Source organism: Dermacentor variabilis, chromosome 6 (assembly GCF_050947875.1).
Source record: "Dermacentor variabilis isolate Ectoservices chromosome 6, ASM5094787v1, whole genome shotgun sequence".
In the NCBI taxonomy this organism is placed as follows: domain Eukaryota; kingdom Metazoa; phylum Arthropoda; class Arachnida; order Ixodida; family Ixodidae; genus Dermacentor; species Dermacentor variabilis.
This window is the reverse complement of record NC_134573.1, coordinates 140614353-140632141: the sequence shown is the minus strand read 5'-3', so window position 1 is coordinate 140632141 and position 17789 is coordinate 140614353. Positions and strand designations below refer to the sequence as shown.

Here is a 17789-nt window from a genome sequence, read left to right as displayed (position 1 = left end):
TTGACAACTTGGAACCATGGTGCGCAAAGGTTGACTCTGCATGTTCTACCTAGCGAGACAATGGCGCATTACCCACCACTTGACAGCACACTACGCTACGAAAAGAAAAAAAGAGAAGCTTTATTTGCCGGTGCATGTATTGGAAGCAAGCGTTCTGACGGGCGCACTCACTTACCAGCCGACGTAGGCACACACTAACATGAAGATGGTACGAAACCCATCTCTCCTGGCAGGCGTGTCATGGTGGACGAGCTTGGCCTCCAGCAATGCGAAAAATGTAATGTTGGTGTGCTGTAATCAACAAGGCAGGCAGATGCATGAAGACGTTAAGCAAGAACATGCTAGTACACACAATACTATATGGAAATATTGTACAGTGTGCAAATTAAAAATCCGATAGTCTTGAGACAATCTACAGAACATGGAAAACGCATGGTTTCTTTGTGCACTTCTGGTTAAAACCGCATTGTCTAGGCAAAACGATGACTCGTCAACAGTATCCGTGACATTGTGCTGCTGTGTATGACTCTGCGAGTTTAATTCCTTATCATGGCAGCCACGTTCTCAGGGGTGTGGGACGCAAAAATGCTAGTTTACCGACTTTAGGAGAAATGCTAATTATAACCTTTGGTGGTAAGAATCAATCCAGAGCCAACCATTACAGTTTCTTCATAGCCCCTGCATTGGTTAGCCCCGGTGTCACTGTTACATAAAATTTTACATCGAGGTGGCTTTGTATCTACGCTATTAGAAATGATGCCTTTTATGCAGTCTGAAACTATGCTGCAGTTGGCCTCTAAGAGCTATTCACCAAATGAAGAGCACAAGGCAGCAGCCATGCAATGTACGCACCGACAGCTGGTTGAGCCACCATGGGTAGTAGATCGCAAGTGATCTTGGAAAAATCAGCTCTCGATCATAGAAGTAGAGTGCCCAAAATAATCCGGTCACAAACTGAAAAAAAAAGAACGGGGGAACAGAGAAAGAGAGAGAAGAATTTCCGGTTATTTACTTGGTCGGTCAGTGCACATAGACTGGTTCAGCCAGCATCACACCCACGCAGGTACGACAGACAGCAATGCTCTTGTTTCCTCTCTGTCGTCCTTGTGTGACATATTGGAGAAACCAGAAGAAATCGGGCAACCAAAGTGCCATGGTCAGCTTGGTTAGGGAATAAGAGGCCAGCAATTTTGTGTCGCGATAACTGCAATGTGGAAAAGAAAAAGTCGCAGCACAATGTTCACTGTTGAGTAGTTAGTTTTAATGAAACACTTTAAGTAATTTTCATCCACCTGAACACACTTGTTGAGGCAGCAGTACAAGATGGTTCAACAATTAACATGTCCTAGCCCCAATGAGCATCATTGTTCATCAGTGTGCCTGGATGAGCTCACTTTTATTGCTGTATGCTCTTATTCCTCTCATAGACTGCTTGAAGGTTAAACCCCATGAGAGCAATTTTGTGTGCAACGGCGACGAGCGACTGTTTCGAGCGACAAAATGGGTTGTCGCTTGAGCAGATCACTCGGTCTTGCCGCTCAATCGCTCGGTTCTGAAAATCTAGAATTCGTCGCTCATTGCCCAGAAGTGCTATGAGTGACTAGCCAATAGCACGGAGCCAGAGCTGGATGTAAATCACTCATATACTATTGATTGTCACACGGAACGAGCAAACGATTGAATTCTTATACATGCAAGGATAAGAACCTACTGTAAGACGTTAAGAAATATTTTATGATGCTTTTTACAGTAAAATACATCAACTTAAATTAATAAAGCACACATCACGCTAGTTTCGACGTGCATTTGCTGTCCTCACACCGGCAACACCAGGGAGACGTCACTCAATATCGTCGCTCGCATGGGGTATGACTTGTACGCGACGAGCTAATGTGATGGCCATCTCTATCGCATCGCTTGTCGCTGTCGCATGCAAGATCGCTTGCATGGCGTTTATACTTAAATTTTTCGTAAATCTACAGACAATAACTGTGGCAAAGTCAGAAAAATATGTGGCAAGCTTGACCAATGGGAAATCACAATGAAAAGAATGAAGCATTAGGTGTCTTTTTCTACACTTTGTTATATGTTGATGCTAAGAAAGAGGCGATGACATTTTCTGTGGTCTTTTCATCACGAACAATTCTTGAGACAATTAGTTCAAGCCTATTATCTACATATTGTATTTACTCACATAATGAACGCACTTCTTTTTCCCGAAAAACATGTGCAAAGTTGGGGGTGCGTTCATTATGCAGTGTAAAATTATTAGTGATTTCCTTTTTCGTGACCACCTCTAAAAAGTTGCAGTTTTGCCCAAAATGCGAACCATCAATTGGATGGCAAATGTGTACATAGCTAAACGCAGTAAGGATAGTAGTTTTATCAGCCGTATAAACTTGCAAACATTCGCTTACTAGGTAAAAATAAGCATGGTGTAAGCATGCACAAGCAAACATGAACACATCGCACTCAATCACCTTTGGCCACTCTCTGTCAAAACGCTGACGTGAGGAAGTGTGGCGGCAGCAGCGAGTGAAGCGACCTGTGCGCTGTGTATCACTTCATTGCAAGGTGAGTGGCGCGAATGTAGCACGCACACAGGTATGAGCCGCCGTCGCACTTAGACTCGGCCCCCAACACAGATCGCTTTTAAGTTAGCGTGCGCCGCGGCCACGCAATGCGCAATTGCTGCCAGAGTAATACGAAGTCAAGCACCTAACCCCCCCCCCCCCCCCCCAGTGCCATGTGTGCGACAGAAGACAGCGCGTTTTCTTCCCAATTTGCTCATTAGCACGTTGGAGATTGAGCCGCGATCGTCGGCGCCCCTCGAGGGTGGTCGTGCAACAAGCAATTGCTGCCAGAGTACAACGCCGCTGCCCCTCCCTTCTCCCCGGGGCCTTTTGCGCGACAAAAGATGGTGCATTTCCTCCCCGCTTTCCTCCCCTGCGTGCGCGAGATTGAGCAGTGATTGTCGGCCTCCCTGACGCGCTTTCACTCGCACCTACAGCATGTGGCGCGCGGGGACGACGACGGCAACAATGTGCCTGGAGCATTCATACTTCAACTTTGAAGCGTTCATACTTCGAAAACTTCAAACTGCATTTGAAGTTTTTCTTTTGTGTTTTTCATGGTAACACTGGAATTGCTTGTAATAACTGCTTTGAGGAACCCAATTACATATCCAGTCGAAATGACCACCGACACAAAGTGAAAGAGTACCGTGCAAGGACAACTATGTTTTACAATTCCTTCTTTGTGATGACTATCAGACATTGGAACCGGCTGCGAGAGACGCAAGTGTGCTGTATAGATGAAGTGTTTTATTTAAGTCTGTAACCCCCTTGCTGCAACGCCTTTTTGGCAAAGCGGGACACTCACTGAATGAATGAATGAATGAATGAATGAATGAATGAATGAATGAATGAATGAAACTGATATCCAAATAAAAGTAGGCGGCACACGGTACAGTTCGGTGTCCGATACAGGGTCCGACATGATCGTACCCGCCGGACACCATATCAGACGCCGAATTGTATTGCATGTCTCTTACTTCATGGCAGCAAGTTCAGGGTGTGATCACTACGCGAGGAAAAGAAACAAACACACTTCTTGATTGGAAAAGTGGGGGCCGTGTTCATTAAGCGAGTGCTTTCATTATGCAAGTAAATATGGTGTTAAAAGTAGGAACAAGCTGTAATTGCCAGAAAAGAAGAACAACACGCAGTTTTTGGGTTCCTTCTTCATACTAGAATGGGACAGCCAAAATGATGTTTACAGTCATGTTGCATAGGCAAGGGGTGCAATTGTAGATAGTTGTTTGAAACGCACATTCAGTTTACGTTCAGTTTCCCCTCAAGCGAGTGGCCTAAGCTGAGCCAAGTCGTCAGCCGTGCCCGGTGGCTGATGACTCTGTGCTGCCTAGGCCAATAGCTTGAGGCGAAACTGAACACAAACTGGACGCGAATTTCGAACAACCATCTCTGGTCGTGCCCCAGGTCAGTATTAGCAAAAAGCCTGATTCAGTAAAGTTAGCTTGCCCGATTCAAGGGCACGAAGACAGCTAGTATACGCATTGACTATGTGCCTGCCAAACAAGCACAACTCTGAGTATTCATGTAAAATCTGCACATTAATGAGCATGAAAATATGATGTGCTGTTGACACACATTCTCTCGACAGCTGATTTGTTATCGCCACTTCCTCTACAGTGTTAATAACCTCACAGTGAGGACAACAGATGTCTCATTAAAAACACGATTGCCTCTCTCTATTCCACACTGAATATATAAATGATTGATCATTAATTAATCTGTTAAAGGCTGGCAAGTAATCAAGTTCAGGATACAAGCCAATGCCTGCCATTCTTGCAATCACATAGCAAATTTTTACGAAAGAAGATACTAAACATTTCATTGTCAATACCAGCCAGCTGTTTTGAACTAAGTACCCAGCTTCACCAGCACAGAACACCAGTTTAAAAATGCAGTTGACTAATGATGACTCGTACTGAGTAATTTGTTACTGCTGTGTTACTGCTGTGCTGTGCTTGTAATGTGCTGTGTTTTTAAGGCTTTCTGATGCTAAAGAGAGTTTTCAGACAAAACATTTTGGTCTCACAGAGCAGAGCAACATGGTCAAACATAAGCCAGCAACAGGGCACTCGTGAGGCATCAATAGTGTAAAAGCTCCCATGTTCAAAATTCAGGCTCCTGCAAACGTTGAAGGGTGCCGCTAGAAAATTGTGCTCACAACCTTGCATTTTTGTAGTTCTGATATCCCAAATAGGTGTAACACGAAGACACACACACACACACACACACACACACACACTCTCTCTCTCTCTCTCTCTCTCTCCTCTTCAACATGGTACACCATAGTGGCCGGTCGTTCACTCATGTATTTCACAGATTCTTTTGTACATATATTTGTTGGTGCAATTACTGACACTGTTGTGTGTTGCTATACAAACTTGGATAACGTTTTAGCACCAGCACACAAGAACAAAAGGGAGACGTAGACACCATGATGCGCTAACTTCAAGAGCTTATTCTCTGGAAAATTCATACATTTGTACACCGTGCACAACCGCACCATTCCTGGTCAAAACGCGTCTATGGGTGCTATGCCGGAAGGCCTGAGTTCAGCAAAGTTCGGCGACTCCGCGAGCTCTGGCAACGCCCTCATATGAATGAGCTAATGGTATCAAGACATAAAATTCAACACTCGGGGGGCCTCCATTTTGATTGGCTTATCTAGATTCACTCTTGGGTTATCATCACTTGGGCGTTATCTCATCGACAGCCCAAAAAGAAGTGACATGGTCAAATCGCCGGTGCCTTCTTTCTTTGCCCCAGAAAACCTGTTGCAAGCGGCTTGCGCCAAGTGCGTATATAGATAGCGGGAGCGTCAAGGTATTGCAATGTTGCGTTGGCAACAATAAGCAGTGCTGGTGCATAACATTGCTCAGTCTTCTGTGTTTGAAACGAGGAAGTGGCGTACGCAGGACGCACTCGAGTTGACATGTGTGGCTTTACTTTGACATTTTATTGTCCGCTGATTTTGCAAGTACTGCGCCATATTTGTTCACTGACTGCCACTGAGCAAACTCAGGTGAACGAGACGGTCGGCGCATCTTGCATAGCACCCCACCTATCCCTTTTGTCCTTGTCTGCTGGCGCTAAAATGTTAGCGCGCAGTATTATTTTGTGTGATATTCTATTCAAACAGAGATGCTAAATATAAACACTAAATCAATTCAGACAACGACATCCTCGCACTTTGCCACGCAAGACTCACCATGCTCGCCGGTAGCGACAGCGCCACAAATAGGTGGTCGTAAACCTGCTTGAGCCTTCGCTTGTTTCGCATCGGCGCAAAGTCGAGGAAGCAGCTCAGGGTGAACATCAACCCCTGCAATGTCTGCAATGAAAACCATGTTGTTAAAACATCAAAATGTGGCCTACGATGAGGGCAGCGTGTGTGATACTCGATGCAGTTGCACCTAAGTACTTTAACGAGCTACTAGGGGGCTACAGTGTGAAAGCAGGACATAAGACAAGATTTCAGCCAAGAACGACAAGCGTTTACCACCAAGTGGCTTGTCCTCCTTTTGTGCTGTAACTCTAGCACTATGTAAAATTACCAGCTAGTCCAGTTATGTTTCGAAACAAAAAGACAAAAACAAAGGAAAACTGCCACAAGGACAGAACATTACAAGCAAGGCAAAACAAGGAGTTAGAACACTAACACAGTATAGATGAGCACAAGATAGGTAATGCACCCATTCCCTTCCTAGTCTATGCATGTCTTAGCACTCCAGATGCTATGTATTTTGTCGTGCACTAACAAGTCCAAACTGCTCTTCTCAATTACAAGTAAGCTTCTAACCTTGTTATAATGAACAACAATACGAAGTTCCAGACACAACAAATAAGATAATGTGACAGATACACCAAATTAAAGTTTACTGCATGTGATTTACTTCAGTGGGAGCTCTGAAAAAAGTACAGTCCAATGCAGTATTGGTAATTAAGTAAATTTAGATATTCTATGGCACAGCAGCTGAGGTGGCTACAACTTTCCAAGAGCAGTGATGCAGTATTGATCACAGCTCAGCAATATTAATGTGGTAGCGTTCTAGTGCTGGCAGGCACAGAGGTAGCCTCTCATACACAACTTGTGCACAAAAAATCTTGGACAAAAAGCGCATTTTGAAAAATTCGAAGAAATGTCTTGTGCCGCTCCTCAGACCTGAACCCTGTTTTCCAACACTTAAAAGGAGCTCTCCAACAGTTTTGCAACAGCTTGAATAAATCAGCCCAGTTGCTCCATAATGTAACTAATAGATGCCAGAGTGAACTAATGCGCATTTACACACAGTGTAAAATCTACAACACCTGCTGTGGTGACTCAGTGATAATGGTGTTCTGCTACTGAACAAAAGGTTCCGGGTTCACTTCCTGGCCACCCTGGCAATATCCCAATGGAGGTTCAATGAAAAAAATGCTTGTGTGCATAGATCTAGGTCCATATTTCTTAAAGAATCCCAGGGGGTTAAAATTATTCCACAGCCCTCCACAATGGCACATCTCGTAAAGATTGTGCAGAACCTAAAGGAGGTGCTGCGGCAGGCTGCATCAGTGCCACTAATGGCCAGTCCGGTACTACATCGCATACTATCATGTGTTGCACATCTCGGAGGCCATGTATTCACTGCCTTTGCAAGCCATGCATTCTCCCGTGCACGCTCACCACTGTTGCCGTCACAGTCGATGGGCCAGTACATTAATAAGAGTCAATGTATTGCACCTCTAACGAATAAACTGCAGTAACTACCTTCATATCTATCTATCGTATTTTAATATTCTGTGCAACGTAAAAAGAGCTTTGTTTACAGCATGCATAGTGCTTTTGTGAGCTGTCCGTCTGCTATAGCTACAACAGAAGTCACTGCCACAACATGCCACCATGGCCGCGCCACAGTCTTGTTGCACGCTCTCAATAGCCTATGTGTTGCTTTGGGATTAATACCCTGTGAATAAACCAAACAATTAACTCACAATATCATTGTAATAGTCACTTGTACTGTCCTGCAGCAATGGCGAATTTCCACCAATCTTCATTTATCCCAATGACATCACAGGAGTAGATGATGGCTATTGGCTGGATTCGTTTAGAACCAACCAGCGCCAGCTCAGAGACAACAAAGTAAGTGAACAGAGTACTGTGGTGAAAGAGAGAATGTAGAAGACCGAAGTGTGTGTTGCTGGCTGAAGCAGCAAACATAGCACACATGATGGAGTCATATGTCAGCTTGTCAGAGAAGGCTTGCTCAAAGCCAAAAGGTGTGTCGTGATGCTCAACGAAATACTGCTGCTGGCTGGCTCAAAAAATGAAGGAAGGTACAAAAATTAAAAAAGAAAAGGAAGTATAACTGTGTGCGTTGCATGCATGCGCAATTGCGTGCAGTACTTGTATAGCACATAGGCTGAAGTGTCGGTGTGGCGAGTGAAGTAAAATTTATTTGACATCAACTAGTGAGGCTGCAGCTGCAACAAATATTGAATACAACAAACACAGTCTTGCTTAGCCAGTCAAGGAAAGAGATTTCAGCCTTTCTTTCTTTTTTTTTAATCTGCTTGCTATTCAAGAAATGTCACGGCCAACTGAGAATGCAACGCAATTTTCCAAATACTTTTCAGGTCTCTCCCTCTTCAAACTTGTACACTGAGTGATTCTGGTTTCCCAAAACAGCGTTCCCAGCATGACGTCTCAAGCTAGTGGTGACAAGTGGTTAGCTGCGTAGTCTCTCAAAAAGAAAGCATACAATTATACATTTATTATCAGTGCACACATTTCCTGAACCCAATATGCATCACAGCATATATTTTTGTACACCTTAGGGGCATCTAGCACTGTCTTATTGCAACTGCCATAGAACGCACTGTGATTGGCATATGAGAAGGTGAAACCATATCGTAGAAAGCAATGTGTTATTAAATTACCATGTTGCAGTGGCAGGTAATGTATAGAACTGAGGTGAAACAGCGCGAAAAAGACAAGGACACAAGGAAACAAATACCACAGACAAGCGCTGTGTCCTCGTCTTTTTCGCGCTCTTTCACCTCAGTTCTAAGTATGAACCAACTAGCCCTCGTCAAGATCTTACTAATGCAGGTACTGCAAGGTTATTTGTTACCCGGGGAATAGTCGGGGATGATGACGCGCTGAAAATATGGATGTGATACCTGTGCTCCATTGAAACACATGGAAAAAGGCCCCATGTTCAATCACTGTTGTCACAGCACTTGACAACTCCCGGCAATAGAGTGCTATAGATGTCCACTACAAGTTGAAAGTCATGCTGAGTACAACTACGTGCCTAGGCAGTAAATGTAGACATGCCTGATAGCTGATAAATATCGACACACACAAAAAAAACACAGTACAGACAGCACAACAAATATCCACTAGAAAGTATTACACCGACTGCATTGCTGCATTTCACATCGTGGAGGCTGGTTCAGGCCAGGTGCACAACGACACACATGCCACAATGGACTGCAATTCTTGCACACATTCTAAAGGTTAGTGAGCCCCTCTCCCTAACGAGGGAGGGGGTAGGGTGGGAACGTGACAAGTCATGCTAGTTATGTGGCTGCATATTAGCTTTGTACTTTCATGTTCACCCTGGCTCTGCACGCAAGAACCTAGCCTACGGGCAAGAGATTTTATTTACAAAGCAAAACTTGCAAGGCTTACAAAAATTTCCATGTCATCCCCCATTGCCATGCTGTCCATTTTTCAGCCAGCAGACAACTGAGATAAAAGTGCTGATGAAAAGGTGAGTGTGCCGCTTTGTAGAGTTGGGTTGGTTTGAGCTCTGGGTTTATTAAGCTATTCCTTTTTTCTTTTTTTTTTTCCCCATTGAATTTCTGCCACAAACATAATTCATACCAAGTTCCAATGGGTGAGGTACTTGTAGCGGCCGAATCTCTTGTGGGATGGAGACCGCTGTGGAATGTCCAAGTGAACCTCGGAATAGTAGATGCAGTAAGCGTACGTGCAGAAAGCAACCACGTGAAACAGCTTGACCCCCCAATGCACCATGTTGGTAAACTTAATCTGGAATAAATGGGAAAGGGGAACAAATATAATCAAAGGAGTACAGGCACACTTTCTTGAAGTAGTAAAAACTCTGCCATTTGCTTCTCACACATGAAAGGATGTGACACTTATCAACTGTGAACGTTGGCAACTGCTTATATTTCAATTTGATACTAAAGTTAATCTCGAAAGCCGAGTTTGATGTTATTGATAGTATTGTGATGTCATGATGCAGCATTATTTTCAGCCATCGTGTACCAATAAGGCGGGGTGTGACGACATTAGCTAATAAAAAAATTTAAACAAAAATGCTGCTAGTGTATAGTCAGCCTGCAATTCAGGTGGCAGCCATAGTGATTGCAGCAACGAAGTGAGCCAAGAAATCGCAACATTACTGTGCATTCACCTCCTGCAAGCCAAAATTGAAAATGTTTGACAGGAACAAGTATTGTATTTCAAACCGATTAGCATTCTTTGGGAACTTTACCCAGTTTGTGGTGTACCTGTCTGTCTGTCTGCACCTAATCGTTTTCCCACCAACTTGTGCTACTGGGTGGTCCACCGTCTAATGGGTAGAGCGTTGGGCTGCTGTGCTGAGGGGAAAGGGTTTGAACCAAACCGTCGGACCAACTTGGGTCAATGCATATGTGACACTGGGTATATCCCACTCTTCAATGAGCCTCTTTGTTGCTAATTTGTGTCACTGAGTCTGTGACACTTGGTTATGTGCTGCTGTTCAACGAACCTCTTTGATTCTAATTTTCTCACTGCTGCTTGCAGATGCAAGCAGCAGTGACCACCGAGCTTTTTGAGTGGAAGCTCAAAGAGGAATAAGATGACTGTTGATGTTAATGCAATTAGCATTACACATCACCACATTCTTCTGCTGTGCCCCAGAAGTACAGTCGCCGACCGATTTTCCGGACTCCAAAAATTCGGACATGCCCGATTATTCGGTCAGCTTCGCGGCACCGCCATTCTCCCCATAGACCATAATGTATAACAACTGCCGAAAGTTCGGACACCTTGCAACCTCTCGTCTGATTTTTCGGACACTCCTTTAGCCAACTCGGTCGAGAGCACCATGCACCGACTCTGACCGGTGCACGGTTCGACTTGCTGAACGCCATTTTTGTTTTGAACGGAGCTTCCTTGCTGCCCCACGAAGTGGCGCTACTGGAAATCCCCGCTCATCATCATCGTTTCTGCCTGGTTAGATAGAGCGGCTCTGCAGCAGTTCCGGTTTCAGCTTAGTAAGCCATGTCAAGACAATCCAGCAGCTGATTTGTTTCTTCGCGGAAGAGGCATTGACGCTGCGAGCAGGCCGCGTTTTTCGTTTGTGCGACTGGTGTCGGCACGGTGGTGTTTGCTTTGTGTGCTGCGTCGAGGTTTCGGCGATCCAACGCGGCATACGTAAACATCGCGTCAAGGGTCTAATGGCGCCGACAGTGCCCGCGCAGACTGCGCTGGGGAATGCCGGCAAGCGGGTGCCGGGAGGATTTGTCGCCTTCCGATGTGCTCCCTACTGACGCGGAAAATGTTCTGCCGAGACCTGCGCAGTGGTGGCATTGCGATTCCGGACACCGTCTCACTTGACAGTTTCATAGGTGCTGACACTGCTGTATTGACATGCGCAGAACTCGACGACGGCAAGATCATTCGTCAGGTTTCTGCTGCACCGCCGGACGATGACTGAGTCGGAAGATGACGCACCATGTGCTGCGCTGCCGTCGCATGCGGAGCGTGTACAAGCAGTGACTGTACTTTCAGCCGCCAATAGTGACCGTACGACCCTCTCCGAGATTCAGGCTTATCTGATTGCGCGTAAACGGAACAGCGTGCAACGGCGCATTCACGATTTCTTCCAAGCCTACTGCCGAGCCCGAATAAGTGCGTGGAAATAAAGGATTTCATTTTTTTTTTTCTTCATCTGCTTTTTCGGACACCTGTTTATTCGGACATTTTCGCAGTCCCCGTGAGGTCCGAATAAACGGTCGGCGACTGTAACCTACAAGATTCTGCTCAGCTGTACTAAGCATAGATTGACCAAACTAACCACCACTCTAAGTAGCTGCAGGAGTTCAAAGATGAAGAGAGCTCCATCAGCTGCATACCTGCGTCATACGTGACATGTTTCGGCAGTGGCAATACGGTGTGTATTGTAATCGTATTAATGCAATGCTAATTGCATTAACATCATCATTCATCGCGGGACTCGTTCTACCAGAATTTACTGCCCCCTTTATTTAATTGAATAGGATGGCAAGTCGAAAATGTTACGTCAGGACTCCTGTAAGGCTGCTTTTTGCCAGCACCTAAAGTGAGAAAATACCGCATCCCTTTCAGTCATAGTGCATATATCTGCACACCTGACTTGTTTCTGCAATTCCACTGAGCACTTTAATTATACATAACTCCGTGTTACTTCAGTGAGCAGTTACTGCACACAATTCCACTGAAGGCACTACAATGTTTGACATAAACTTCTACATGCTTTAGATCGGCACCAACAAAGGGATTGTTTCTCCATTCTCATAATGTCTGTAGCCAATAGTTAATCCGTGCATGTGCTCTAAGGTAGTCAATCAGTTCTTTTCACGATAAAAAGCAAGAGACATGACATAAAGAAAGTAGAGATTTATTTACTCGCTAGGACATCAGACTGGAAACTAAGCAAATGAGTCCTCTATCAAGTTGAATTTCTTTCATTTATCCGCATTAAATCCATTCCATTTCATTAAAATTGGCATAGATATGTGGTGGGAATTTGAAGTAATTTACAAGATGCTATGGTGCTTTTGTGTGAAACCGCGTTACGTTTTTACTAACGAGTATGCTGCAATCTGCATATATAATCGACTATTTTCTCACTACGTAATTGTTACCTTGAATATTCCGATTTAAATTACGGACCCTCCGTCAAGCTTGGTATGGTTATTTTTGCAGCAGCCCCGGTCCTGGCCGTACTTCAACTAAAGCTGCAGCTAGATAAGACTGAGTTGCGTTCATTTTGAATAAATTGTGAGCGCGGTGAGTCAAGGATATATGTCACAAATGCGTTCGGCAGCTGCGTGAGCATAGAGCAATAGCGAAATGTCAACATCTGCAACTAAGGTCAGCTTCTTGCAAGAACGGTCAGTTGGTGCGGGATTTGCGTGCGTCATTGCGATTATTCGCAAGAATAGCACGTGCTGATATTTCAGCGCTGCTGCTCTAACAAAAAAAATAAAAAAATAAAAAATAAAAAATAAAAAGAAAGAAAAGAAAAAAAAACGAAAAAGGAAAGGAAAATGCACCGTAAACCATATTTACAGACAGCTCTTCTTTTTTTTTTTTCTGTCTGTCTCTTAAATTTGAAACATTGTTTATCACGTATTCCTGTTCTTGTCGCGTTCGAACTGATTGACGATCAACGCGGTGTCTCGAGGCTGAATTTGCAACTCAAGCGCACAACGCAAACAGCACCGACGCGGGCAACGCAAAGTCTTATGCAGTTCCACATTAAGGGTGAAACGAAAGACCACATTTGTTATAAAGCTGGCAAATAAGGATCATGACGATAACATGCCACCAATAAATGAAACCGACCTACCGGCACACCTCCTACGGCTCCCGTGCGCCCCTTATCAGTTGTCCTTCTTCAGTGGAAACGGCGCGCTCTAACGCGAGGAATATTTGCGTCGAATCATTATGACATTGACTGATTATTTAGAGCAACAATCTTACTTTCGGAAAGGGGGCACAGCTGACGGAAATTTTGAAAATGAAAGTATGCCGGGACCGGAAAGGAGGAGTTGTTGATGGTGTGGCAATAGCGATGAGATGGCTGTGTTTGCAACGAGACAAAACAAAACTCGCTAATGCTCGTTAACGAATGAATAATGGAAACAAAAAGTACGTGATAACAGAAAAATTACACGACACATGTGTTGAACATGGGGATTATATGATGCATGACTATGCCGCGGAGCCGGGTTGGAACGGTTGGGGTGATCGTGGTGGTTGCGTGTACGCGAAGGAGGTTTTGAGAGCTCTCATTAGTAGACTTTAATTTGCAATTTTTAATGAGAGGTGTCCAAATCATAGTAGTCCAAATCGCGACCTACTGTCCAAATAGTCTCTGCGCTCCATACGGTGGCGCCCTCTGCATTCGGCGAAAGCGATTTTGGAAGCCGGAAACTGTCGGGTTTTGTTTTCGACACCACCGGCGGCGGTAGATTTGGCTTGCCTGTTTGCTAATTTTCGCCGTTTGTGTCTCAGTTCTTCTTTGCACGTTTTTGTTTGGCCTGCTGTGTCATTACCCTCGTGTTTGAAATGAACAGCGGTCCCGACAAACCATTCGCGGCGCTGAAAGAAGTGGCCGCTCGCCTGGACGTTGAGATTCCCAACGCCGCCAACAGTCTCGAGGGTCCTCGAACCAGTGCTGCCTGTACCAGTGCCAGGAAGGTTTCCGAAATGGCAACCCTTCTTGAGGTGTGAATTTAAAACTTTCGTGCGCTCTGTGATAACCTATCGGAATTTCGAGCTAACGTGCACACATTGGTTAGGTGTTTTCCGTCTGTTTACAGCCAACAAACATGCGGGCTTTTGAACGACAGAAAGCTGAGCTAGTTGGTAAGGATTCATAATGCAAAGGAGGGGTAACAGACACGGACACAAGAGAAGTGGGTAACACAAACGCCAGCGTTCGTGTTGTCTACTTCTCTTGTGTCCGTGTCTGCACGCCTTACCCTTCTTTGCATTATGAATTCGGGCTTTTGCCGTTTTGTGGGGCGTACTAATGGCAAAGTTCTGTCGGGTGTTGCAGAAGTCGCGGGGCGCGGTAGTGCCGAATTTAGCGTCAGAAGTTGCCGGCTGGGCGTAATTACATTTATTCAGTCCTGCATTTTATTAGTTTTAACAACATGTCATTATTTCGCATTATTGGCGGCGCCTCCAGGACACCAAAGCGGCAACGGGGACGCCAACCCGTATTGGTCCGTGGGTTGGGCTCGCTGAGGCCTTTGGTGTAAGATCCAGCCAATTTTTTATGCGAACACCCCCTGGAACGCATCGGCCTCCGCGGCCCCAACCCACGGGCTGCCCTGCTTTCAGCTTTGAACCCCTCCCCCCTCTATCCCTTGGGTGCCCTGGAGATGCTGCGCCGCCTGTTTTACTATAATCTCAGGTGCTTGCCCCCAAATATGTAGCTGGCCTTTCCGCCTTTTCTGTAGAACAGCAGGTCCTACGGTCTTGCGACTTCTTGCCTATTGTCCCGATGACACACGAGTGTTTTCTCAGCTTCCGTTCGAAATCATGGCATAAGTTTGGAAGTACTAAGACGCAGTTATCAGGAGGCACATAAATTCTCTTAACAGATTTGATATTCTGTTAACGGCCAATACCACAAAATCTATTTAACATATTTTGTTTGTCTTTGCAAAGAGCTGCTGGTATCTTTCAAGATTACAGAGAATTTTACTACCATACACTGTTCTCATTCTTTTTTTCAGGCCGAGGTAAAGCTAATTGAACTCAGGCTCGAAAAGGTCGTGAAGGAGAAATTAGCCTCAATTCAAGAACTTACAGAGTGCTTGAACCAGACAGACCGCGACAACAAAGATACATTGCAGAAGCTTATACCACTTGGTTTCAAAGTGCCTGATCACCTCTTGCCTGGTGAGTCCATTCAAACATTTCTGAAGTATTAAGTATAAACCCCATGCAAGCAATGTTTTGCGCAACAGCGAGAAGTGATGTGATGGAGATGACTGTCACATCTGCTCGTTGCCTACAATTTGAACCCCCATATAAGCAACGATTTTGAGTGACGTCTCCCTGGTGTTGCCAGTATGAGGGCAGCAAATATGCGCCGAGAGTGGTGCGACTCATTCTTTAATAATTTAAGTAGATGTCTTGCTCTAAAGAGCAGCACAAAATATTTCTGAAGGCCTTGCCATACGTTCGTATCCTTCCACGTATCTAAATTCGGTTGTTTGCATGTTCTGTCCGACATTTGGTAGTGCTTGACTGATGTACATCTAGTTCCAGCTTCATGCTATTGGCTAGTAACTCATAGCACTTCTGGGTGATGAGCGATGATTCTAGATTTCCAGAACCAAGCGATCGAGCGACAAGAATGAGTGGTTGTAGGCATGACAGCCCATTTCGTCACTTAATGTAGTCACTTGTCACAGCCGCGCACAAGGTCGCTCTCAAGAGGCTTGGGCTTAAACCCTATGCAAGCGATCTAGTGCATGGTAAGCAATGCAATGGAGATGGCTGTCGTTCCCGCCAATCGAGCCCTATGCGAGCGTCTGTTTTGTACGACGTCCCCCAGTGTTGCCGGCATGAGGGCAGCAAGTATGCGTCGAAACTGGCGTGATGCATGCTCTAATAATTTAAGTTGATTTGTTTTGCTGTACAGAGCAGCATAAAATATTTCTGAAGGTCTTGCAGTAGGTTTTTTTATCTTTGCATGTATCAACATTCGGTCGTTTGCTTGTTCCATGCGATAACTAGTGGTATGTCACTGATGTATACTATTGTGCTCAATGAGTTGCAACGCTGCAAGTTCTTTCAATAATAAAAATAACAAGTGCCATTTTTCTTGTAAGCGGGATGCTACCTGTAATCGGAATGGTTTTCGGCAGTTTATTTGCATAGGCACCGCCATGCTGCCATATGGGCATTGCATGGCAGCGCCTACATGCACTAAAAAGAATAGATTCTCATGTTGCAGCTCATATTAAGCATGATAGTACATCCCGTTCCAGCCTCATGCTATTTGCTAGTCGCTCATAGCACTTCTGGGCGATGAGCACCATCTAAATTTCCAGAACTTGAGCGATGGAACGACGGGAATGAGTGATTCGTTTGTGCAATAACCCGTTTCGTTGCCACATAACTGATACATTGCAGAAACAGAGCTGATTGGCAGATCATACACTATGGCATCAAGTTCCTAGGAAGCGACATTTCTTCAAACATTCATGTCTGTTGATTATACTATATGTGCAGCGTATGCATAATTATGCAAGTATTAGCAACCAACTACAGTACCTGCCGAAGGTCGGGAAGTGTTTTATAAGAACTCTACTTTGAAAACATGCTTTTAAAGAAACAGTGCGATTTTTCTAGCTTGTAAAACCTACTAAATGTATTTTTTCATGGGAAATGCAGTAATCACTATCATCATTAACTTAATTATATCGACCACAGCTAAAGTGCAAATATGGCAGGCTTAAAAAAAAGCATTAAAGTGCGCTGCTTGCACTACATTAATGTGCAGGAACACCGCAGGAGTGCTTTATGGCAAACTAATATAGTTTTTTGCAGATACAGTAACCTGCACTTTTACTGTAAGAAGTTTAACAGATTCTGCACTGACGACCGTTATTGATCAAATTTCGCAACACTATCAGATTTTCCATCGTTGAATAGTTTACATGGCTCTTTGCTTGCCTGGTTTGTCTAAAAGAAAAAGAAAGAAACTGTAGGAGGAGGAGGGAAGGGGTACACGATCCTGACAGCGGAGTTTCCCGGCGACGGCCACGCCAACTGTAGCGTCGAAAGCCCGACTCTGGAACTGATCCAACTTCAGTCGACGGCGTAGAATCCAGCTGGCGGACGTGTTGTTGTTATGACCGCATGTGATTCCAAACTTCTGAATCACGTGCGCCACCGTCCTTTAGGTAAACGTTCTCATACAGCTGTTTAACAATGCCAAATGTGCAAGACATCAAAAACTGCCCAGGAAAGAAAGCGGGGGGACTGCGGTACTGCTGCGTCAAAGAGTGTAACGGCCGCGCAGGGCTGCCTGCTTTCAGACTGTACATATTTCCTGGCCGGCCGTCGTTTTGTGCTCGCGCTTCCTTCCTGGAGGATGGCACTAGATAGTATTGTAGTCAGTAGACTGAAGTTCTTGGTCGAGAAAGAGTCTTGCCGGGCAGCACTAAAACAGCACCACGGAAGAACACATTTTGTCTACGGTGACTCATATGGTTGGCCAAGAACACCTACGCCTAACGCTTAATAAGCTCAGCCATGCCTGCACACTCAATTGGGCTGCTTGATCAAAGCATAATATGATAGTTGAGTGTACTCAGGCCAGAGATACGCTGTTTACCTTGCTGGGAGTGACACTTTGTCAGCACAGTCACACCGGCGACCCCTTTCATGCTGCGAACGTGCCCAGCAGC

At 44.9% G+C, this 17789-nt stretch overlaps 2 protein-coding genes across 7 annotated transcripts in view; one reads left to right on the top strand and one right to left on the bottom strand.

Moving 5' to 3' along the window:
- LOC142585337 (androgen-induced gene 1 protein-like) overlaps window positions 1-13391 on the bottom strand; it is a 32523-nt gene extending 19132 nt beyond the window's left edge. The window contains exons 1-5 of one of the 3 annotated variants that reach the window (XM_075696035.1): window positions 13202-13391; window positions 9460-9627; window positions 5800-5922; window positions 853-954; window positions 176-291 (exon numbers count right to left, since the gene is read on the bottom strand). In XM_075696035.1, the coding sequence (XP_075552150.1) occupies window positions 176-291; window positions 853-954; window positions 5800-5922; window positions 9460-9612 (494 nt within the window). In that variant the 5' untranslated portion in view covers window positions 9613-9627; window positions 13202-13391. Of the gene's footprint in view, window positions 1-175; window positions 292-852; window positions 955-5799; window positions 5923-9459; window positions 9628-12494; window positions 12649-13201 lie in introns of those variants that run through there. The other 2 variants (XM_075696033.1, XM_075696034.1) reach the window with 2 other exon arrangements.
- Window positions 13392-13451: 60 nt separating this feature from the next.
- The window catches only part of LOC142585336 (uncharacterized), a 27798-nt gene continuing 23460 nt past the window's right edge, over window positions 13452-17789 (top strand). For all 4 annotated transcript variants that reach the window (XM_075696032.1, XM_075696031.1, XM_075696030.1 and 1 more), the window contains exons 1-2: window positions 13452-14082; window positions 15102-15267. In XM_075696032.1, the coding sequence (XP_075552147.1) occupies window positions 13924-14082; window positions 15102-15267 (325 nt within the window). In that variant the 5' untranslated portion in view covers window positions 13452-13923. The remainder of the gene's footprint in view (window positions 14083-15101; window positions 15268-17789) is intronic.